At 38.8% G+C, this 9114-nt stretch overlaps 1 protein-coding gene across 1 annotated transcript in view; it reads right to left on the bottom strand.

Moving 5' to 3' along the window:
* The window catches only part of LOC141117341 (proton channel OTOP1-like), a 67010-nt gene extending 60395 nt beyond the window's left edge, over window positions 1-6615 (bottom strand). Inside the window, exons 1-2 of the mRNA XM_073610157.1 lie at window positions 6374-6615; window positions 4373-4723 (exon numbers count right to left, since the gene is read on the bottom strand). Coding sequence (XP_073466258.1) covers window positions 4373-4712 — 340 coding nt within the window. The 5' untranslated portion in view covers window positions 4713-4723; window positions 6374-6615. The remainder of the gene's footprint in view (window positions 1-4372; window positions 4724-6373) is intronic.
* Window positions 6616-9114: the final 2499 nt, after the last annotated feature.

Here is a 9114-nt window from a genome sequence, read left to right on the forward strand (position 1 = left end):
CCAAAAATATGTAGAAGAATATATATCGGCCTAAACTGATGAAGAAATTTTTTTTTTTTTAAATCGGGGGATATTTATTATAGCAAAAACTACAATTTTTTTTTTTAATCAAAATTTTCGCTCGTTTTTGTTTATAGCGCAAAAAATAAAAACCGCAGAGGTGATCCAATTCCACCAAAAGAAAGCTTTATTTGTTGGGTACCATGTTGCACGACTGCACAATTGTCAGTTAAAATGACGCAGTGCTGTATCGCAAAAAATTAACTGGTCATTACGAAGGCAAATCTTTCTGGGGCTGAAGCGATTAAAAATAAACTCCAAAGTGTCAGCATGATAGCCAGAAAACTAGTAATTTCAGAAGGACAGAGAATGAGGGTCTCTGTTTTCGCTAGTATATCTACTATATTTATACAACAAACGTCTTCCTATAGAAAAGATAATTCTGGGATCACATCCCTGAACAGTATACTTGAATAAAGGCTTCAGAATCCACTAAAATTATCATTAAGCAACCAAAAAGGTGTGTGTGTGTGTGTGTGTGTGTGTGTGTGTGTGTGTGTGTGTGTGTGTGTATATATATATATATATATATATATATACACACACAGTGGGGACGGAGAGTATTCAGACCCCCTTACATTTTTCACTCTTTGTTATATTGCAGCCATTAATCATTTCAGTTCATTTTTTTTCCTCATTAATGTACACACAGCACCCCATATTGACAGAAAAACACAGAATTGTTGACATTTTTGCAGATTTATTAAAAAAGAAAAACTGAAATATCACATGGTCATAAGTATTCAGACCCTTTACTCAGTATTTAGTAGAAGCACCCTTTTAATCTAATACAGCCATGAGTCTTTTTGGGAAAGATGCAAAAAGTTTTTCACACCTGGATTTGGGGATCCTCTGCCATTCCTCCTTGCAGATCCTCTCCAGTTCTGTCAGGTTGGATGGTAAACATTGGTGGACAGCCATTTTTAGGTCTCTCCAGAGATGCTCAATTGGGTTTAAGTCAGGGCTCTGGCTGGGTCATTCAAGAACAGTCACGGAGTTGTTGTGAAGCCACTTCATTATTTAACTGTGTGCTTAGGGTCATTGTCTTGTTGGAAGGTAAACCATCGGCCCGGTCTGAGGTCCTGAGCACTCTGGAGAAGGTTTTCGTCCAGGATATCCCTGTACTTGGCCGCATTCATCTTTCCCTCAATTGCAACCAATCATCCTGTCCCTGCAGCTGAAAAACACCCCCACAGCATGATGCTGCCACCACCATGCTTTACTGTTGGGACTGTATTGGACAGGTGATGAGCTGTGCCTGGTTTTCTCCACACATACCACTTAGAATTAAGGCCAAAAACTTCTATCTTGGTCTCATCAGACCAGAGAATCTTATTTCTCACCATCTTGAAGTCCTTCAGGTGTTTTTTAGCAAACTCCATGCGGGCTTTCATGTGTCTTGCACTGAGGAGAGGCTTCTGTTGGGCCACTCTGCCATAAAGCCCTGACTGGTGGAGGGCTGCAGTGATGGTTGACTTTCTACAACTTTCTCCCATCTCCCGACTGCATCTCTGGAGCTCAGCCACAGTGATCTTTGGGTTCTTCTTTACCTCTCTCACCAAGGCTCTTCTCCCCCAATAGCTCAGTTTGGCCAGATGGCCAGCTCTAGGAAGGGTTCTGGTCATCCCAAACATCTTCCATTTAAGGATTATGGAGGCTACTGTGCTCTTAGGAACCTTAAGTGCAGCAGAATTTTTTTGTAACCTTGGCCAGATCTCTGCCTTGCCACAATTCTGTCTCTGAGCTCTTCAGGCAGTTCCTTTGACCTCATGATTCTCATTTGCTCTGACATGCACTGTGAGCTGTAAGGTCTTATATAGACAGGTGTGTGGCTTTCCTAATCAAGTCTAATCACTGTAATCGAAAACAGCTGTACTCAAATGAATGCGCAGAACCATCTCAAGGATGATCAGAAGAAATGGACAGCACCTGAGTTAAATATATGAGTGTCACAGCAAAGGGTCTGAATACTTAGGACCATGTGAAATTTCAGTTTTTCTTTTTTAATAAATCTGAAAAAATGTCAACAATTCTGTGTTTTTCTGTCAATATGGGGTGCTGTGTGTACATTAATGAGGAAAAAAAATGAACTTAAATGATTTTGGCAAATGGCTGCAATTAAACAAAGAGTGAAAAATGTAAGGGGGTCTGAATACTTTCTGTCCCCACTGTATATATATACATATATATTTATATATATATATTGTTTTATTATTATTATTATTATTAGCAACCTGCTCCCAAAAAATGTGCTTGGAAATACAGCTGTAAATACCGTATTTATCGGCATATAACATGCACAGGCGTATAACACGCACATTCATTTTAAGAGGGAAGTTTCAGGAAAAAACTTAAATTTTAAATAAGGAACTTTGAAGCAAAATAAGGGTCAGTGCCCATCTGCAGCCTCACCATTGCCATCAATGCAGCCTGATTAATGCCCACCTGCAGCCTCACAAGTGCCATCAATGCAGCCTCACCACTGCCATCAATGCAGCAGCCTCACCATTGCCATCAATGCAGCAGCCTCGCCATTGACATCAATGCAGCAGCCTCACCATTGCCATCTATTGACTTCCTATTACAGAGGCCGCCAAGTAAACAGGAGATTCTCACTGTATGTAATCTGAGGGCACTCGTTCCGCCACCCCCACCCCCCCGTTGCCTCCGAGGCAGCTGAAATTGAAGTATTGGCGTATAACACGCACACGCTATTTGCACCCGATTTTCATGGTGAAAAAGTGAGTGTTATACGCCAATAAATACAGTAGATTTTTACAGTGTTTAAATCTTTTTAAACAATGTGATATTGCTTGCAATTTTTTTTTTAACTTAAAAAACTTTAACTTTAAAAGAAAGCACATGGAAAAAGTCCCTTACTGTGAGAGAGGTAAAAATATGGAGTAGTCTTCCAATGGAACCAGTTCTAGACAACTGTAGATTGTTTCAAAAAAGGGTTTCTAATACTTACAAGGGCTTGGACTTAGAAGGTTAAGTTATCTAATTGCCTTAAGGGATTGGGAAGGAATGGTTTATATTCTAGAGCAAACTTGTCCATGATTTGAGGGTTTTTGAATATGGAGGTTTAGACATTGGAAAATGTAAGGTGTTATTAGTTGAACTCAATGGGCATGTTTCGTTTTTCTTTTTTTGAACAAATTTGCTTTGAATAAAAATTCCAATACGCACTATTAACATCTATATTGGTTACCTATAATTTTTACAGTGCTTAAATCTTTTTAAACATTGTGATTTTTCTTGCAAAAGACACAAGAAAACTTTTTTTTGACTGGAGAAAAAAAAAGCACATGGAAAAAAGTCCTTTAGTGTGAGAGAGGTAAAAATGTGGAATAGTCTTCTAATGGAACTAGTTCTAGACATCTGTAGATTGTTTAAAAAAGGGCTTCTAATACCTACCAGGGATGGCATCATAGAGGGTTGAGTAAATAAGTTATCTAGTTGCCTTAAGGGATTGGTTTATCTTCTAGAGCAGTGGTCACCAGACTGCGGCCCTGGGGGCAGATATGGCCCTTTGCTTGCCTTTATCCAGCCCTTAGGGCACTGTTCCTCTTAATGATATGTGATAATACTCCCAATGACACCAATGAATCGGCACTATTCCTCTCACTGACACCAACGATTAGGCATTATTCCCCTCACTGATGCCAGCGATGGGGTACTACTCCTCCCACTGACACCAATGATGAAGCACTACTCCTCACAATGATACCAATGATGAGGCACTATTTCTCCCAGTAACACCAACAATGGGACACTACTCCTCTCACTGAAAGCAACATCTGCCCCCCCTAAAGTCTGAAGGACAGTAAACTGGCTCTTTGTTCAGAAACTTTGGAGACCCCTGTTCTAGAGCAAACTTGACCATGATTCAAGGTTTTTTTTACTTTCCTCTGGATGATAAGGAAGTTTAGAGATTAGACCATGTAAGCTGTTTAGAGATTAGCTGTTTAGAGATTAGACCATGTAAGCTGTTATTATTTGAACCCAGTCGACATGTATCTTGTTTTTAACAAATTTGCTTAGAAAATAAATTCCAATAAGCACTATAAACATCTATATTGGTTACCCTTAATAGCCTTAATGTAACATGCTTAGTTCCAAGGTTAGTATAAGACTTACAGGACAAGAAGACTTTAAATGCGGGTTGTGGGTTAACATGTTTTAGGCAAAATTATAACTGATATTTCTGTTATTCACCCTTTTTTAAACACCTCTATGTGGCGTCTATTAGAGACAGTTTTAATGATCCTCAGATTCCTGAAAGAAATAATTAGGCATATCAGTCACTTACATCGTAGCCACCTGGCTCCAGCATCTGTATCCTTCTCTATAATCGTTCTCCTCTGAGTGTAGCTCCCAAATATGTACCAGAGCATCCAGACCAACTGGATGAGCATTAATGTTATCAGATAGGAGAGGAGATCTCTGTCTGTTATCCCAACAGCATGGATGGCCCATGCGAACATCAGCAACAGCCCGGCTAGGAAGATATTGAAACCATACTGGCTGCTGAGGATCTCTGCGTTCTTCTGTGGATAGTTACGAATCAAATTAAAGTGTAATTTCTTCCCCTCCACCTTCTGGGCTTGATCTGAGGAGGACAATGTGTCTAATCTCTGCTCTTCGGCCATCCTTTTCTTTTCTGCAATGCAAGAAGGCAAACAGCTAGAAATTACCAGGAAAGACTATTAAGATGAAGTAAACCCTCCATTGGATAAAAACAGAGCCTGCCATTTATTTTCTCCTTCTGAAAATGCTAATTTCCTGGAGAAGTCCTTATCTGTATATTTGTTTCAGATCAGTCATTTAAAGTACTAAAGAATGTGGCAGTATAATAACCAGGCAACTAGTATTTTCAGAAGGACAGCTCAGCAATGGCAGACAATGTTTTCTAATACAACAGGTTTCTAATAAAAAGCCATTTGAGCCAAAAGTTCAGTTTTGATTATGAGTAGATGCTGGTGGCCTGCATAATTTAAATACTATTTAAGTCTACTTAAGACTACTAAATCTCTTGTTAAAATCCCCTGCCCTGCCCTAAATCTTACTCATCCTGCTTCATTTTACATAAAAATAAATGAAAAGGTAGGGCTTCCTCCATAATTTCCACTGCAGGTGAGCAGACATGGTAACTCATGTTGGGCTGCCATGAAAAGTAATAGTAATTTTGCTTTTGTTTATATCAGTCCTTCAGCATCTACCCAAACATGAAACATTCGTTTTGGGTGAACTGATCCTTTAAATATTTAATTTTAAAATGTATTTGATGACATGCAAATGGCCAAAGAATGTGGCATTTTCTATAATAACAAACCAGAGATCAGCTTTTAGAAGTGCTATAGTTGAGTTAATGAATGCTATTTTTGATTGGTTTCTGTAAGCGGCAATACATAACTTTTTTTGTACTTATTAAACTACAAAGAATACATTAAGTATAATGTAATTATTAGATTGTGCCAGGAAAGTTAAAACTTAGGCTTTAAAACTTAATTTTTGCAACCAGATGTACATTTTCTTATAGTAATTTAATGCAAATTTAAGGTGAATTTAATGCAACAACCTGATGCAAAATTTACAGTGGATGCCACTACGTTGAATAATTACCGTCTGTGTGCAGAATGGTGTTGAAGCTTAGTATAAAACTTTCTGCCACAGTGTAAGACACTTAAATGTAAGGCATTGAAACCCTGTTCTTCCCCTACTGATTACTGATTATTGGTGTCATAAAATATAAAAAGGACATTTAGATTTCTGCCTTGTCTCATTAATAATTCTTTCTTTGCGCAGATGGGCAAGGCACACTTTACAAAATTAAAAAAAAAGAAATAACAAAACAAAGAAAATTCTATAGAAAGGGTTCATACTTAATAAAGAGTTTACAATCTAGTCAAATAATATTTTGTAAATAATTAGATTTTTAAAATTGAAGATTGAACTACTATACCCTAAAAACAGGCAGGAGAAAAAAAAAAAAAAAAAAAAAAAAGCTTAAAGTTTCTCATTTGGTGTTTTGGAAACTTCTACCGGCTATCAAAGCACGGTCAGTCGTGAGATCCGTCAAATCTTGCAAGAGTTGTAATTTAATCTATTAATTATTGCTAATCTATTGTTTTGGGTTGGTTAGTTCACATACAGAGCTTTCATTCATCACAAGAAAAGGTCCGCAAGTTATTAAAATCTTTGGCATCAGGGTTGTAAAAATTGATGTATACCTTAAGCATTTTTTAAAGATTTTTAAAAGTGGAAGGCAGTTAAGAATACAAACAGGTAAAAAATCATGAATACGTCTTACCACATCTATTAGTTCTTCAACAATGACTTCTCTCAGTGCAGAAGGAAGCTCAAGGACTGAGTCTAATTTTCTCAAATGGGATATTTTGTCCCAGGCTAAAGCTTTGATTCTTCTTATAGGGATGGTTTTGCTGTAGACGTCAGAAGGATCCAGCCTGCAGGCAGATAGAATTTCACCTGTCACACCTTAGTGCAGCATAGACAGCAGAGGTAGTCCTCTATCCCTCCCTCTCAGCTGGACCTGACATTGTGCAGACCTCCTCACTGTCACATAGGGCACAGATGTAGCAGAAGGGGAGATGCACAGAGGGTATGAATAAGTCCATCAAAGCAATGCTGTCACATGCATTACAAAATCATAGTGTCATAGAGCAGAGAGTAGGACTCACATTTAGGGCTCATGCACAGTGTAATAAACTATGGATATCTAAAATGGCAGAAAGATCCTGCGTAGAAAAAACGCATGTAAGGCTACATTCACAGGGGGATGGAACGCGGATAGATTGCTGCGTTAAGAGGCGGATGCAGCAACATTCTCTGCTGTTGCCGCATACAAACTTGCTGACTAGCTTCAGCCAGTTTGTATGCATCCAAAACTCTGCAGGAACAGCAACCCTAGATGCACGCAAGGTCGATAGGATACTCCATTTGCATGTAACCATTCGTACGAACAGTTGCATGCAAACAGCGGCCGCACCTTGTACAAAGTGAGGTTGATTTACTAAAGGCAAATAGGCTGTTCACTTTGGAATGGCATTTACACTTTGCAAGGGAATTTGCCCAGAGCATAGTAAAAAAGTTACTAAACCTTCAACAGTAAAATCAGTGTGTATATGCAGTAAAGCATGCTTGTTATACTCACTGTGGAACCTAAGGGGTTAATCCTCTGCATTGTGTAAAAAGGCTGTTTTATCCTATCTTCTCTGATCATCCCCTTTTTCCTCTGTCCCCAATCCATCTGCTGATAGCACAGAGCTTTGGAGGCACTCTGCACATGCTCAGTTCGGTGTGTATTGCTAGAGAGTTTTTTTGTTTTATGGGGGGAGGGAGCATGTGATCAGCACAGGGCCAATCAGCACTGTCCAGACAGAGGGTCAGCGGTCATGCAGCCTCAGAGGACAGTCAGAGGAGAATGAAAACTCCTCCTACAAGCTTTAACCAGTGCTTGACTGGGCACTGATAGAAGTCACAAGACTGCTATATACTGCTGATGAGAAAGGGTATCTAGTAGTTTATATTTACTAAAATAATTGCATTTCCATGTTCTGTGTACTGTGGGAGATCAGATATAGTGAATGTAGGGTCCTGGGTTTAGTAACACTTTAATGTGTTAGAGTTTCACATTGCAAATGATACCCAATCACATTCAAGGAAAATAAAAAAAACTGCATTTTTGTTTGCACGTGATTGGATGATGGGAGTCAGCAGAGCTTCACCTCACTCATTAAGCTCACTAAGCTCTGGGACAAATCCCCTTATCAAGTACAACTTCCCGCTGTTATTCGGTCATGTAAATGTATCCCAAAGGTTCATAAAGTATTTCTGGTCACACGCGTTTAGACCTGTAAATGTCTGTAAAGTGTTCACATCCAAAAAATTATCCATCCACCTCAGTTTTCAATTCCAGAACATATGGATGTATACGTTTACACACATACATGCATAACTTATGGGAAAATACTGACCACAGATGCATAATTAGCATTTTCTACTAAGTTTTTTTTGCAGCTGAGAATAGCATAAGATAAGCTATTTAAGAGGTAACACCTCTAGCTTCCGTGTTATGATTAAGCACGACTTTGTGTGAATCACGTCAACAGCAACTACTTTGTGTTCTCTTATGTGCTGCCTGCCTTTGAAGATTGTACAAAGTGATGTAACTGGGTGACCATGCCCTTGCCTATATAAGAACTGTCAAAGTGAAGAGAAAGCAGACATGGGAGGCCTCCCATGGGGGCGGAGCATTTTAATTTTTTGCTATTTTTCGCGTCCGTTGGGCGGCGTGATTGACGATGGATCTACATCGCGGAACTTTTTTTTTTTTCTTTTTTAATAAAGGATATGTCAAAAACTGTCTCTTGTGGTTTTTTACCTTTTTTAACACTTTTTTGGTGAATGGGTAGGGGTAAGATGTATGGTTTTTGTTTTAATTTTGGCATGGAGTTTCCCTATGGATTTTGGGGGGACCCTATTCCGTGTTTTTGTTTCTCTTAATTCTGTCATAGGGTTTCCCTTAACTCCTTCAATAAACTGTATTATATACTCTGTACTGCACTATATACACTGCACTGTATGATATATTCTACACTGACTGCACCATATTATATACACTACAATGCCTGCACTGTATTACATACACTACACTGCCTGCACTGTATTACATACACTACACTGCCTGCACTGTATTATATACTCTACACTGCCTGCACTGCATTATATGCACTACACTGCCTGCCCTGCATTATATGCACTACACTGCCTCACTGTATTATATATATTCTACACTGCCTGCACTGTATTATATATTCTACACTGACTGCACTGTATTATATACACTATACTGCCTCACTGTATTATATATATTCTATGCTGATTGCACTGTATTATATATTTTACACTGCCTGCACTGTATTATAAACACTACACTCACTGAACGCTCAATCCACTAACTAACCTGCCTAATCTAACTCCACTAAAACACACTACATACGGCCACCGTGTAAGCAGCCTCATATACGGGTG

Source organism: Aquarana catesbeiana, linkage group LG01 (genome assembly GCF_042186555.1).
Source record: "Aquarana catesbeiana isolate 2022-GZ linkage group LG01, ASM4218655v1, whole genome shotgun sequence".
NCBI lineage: Eukaryota > Metazoa > Chordata > Amphibia > Anura > Ranidae > Aquarana > Aquarana catesbeiana.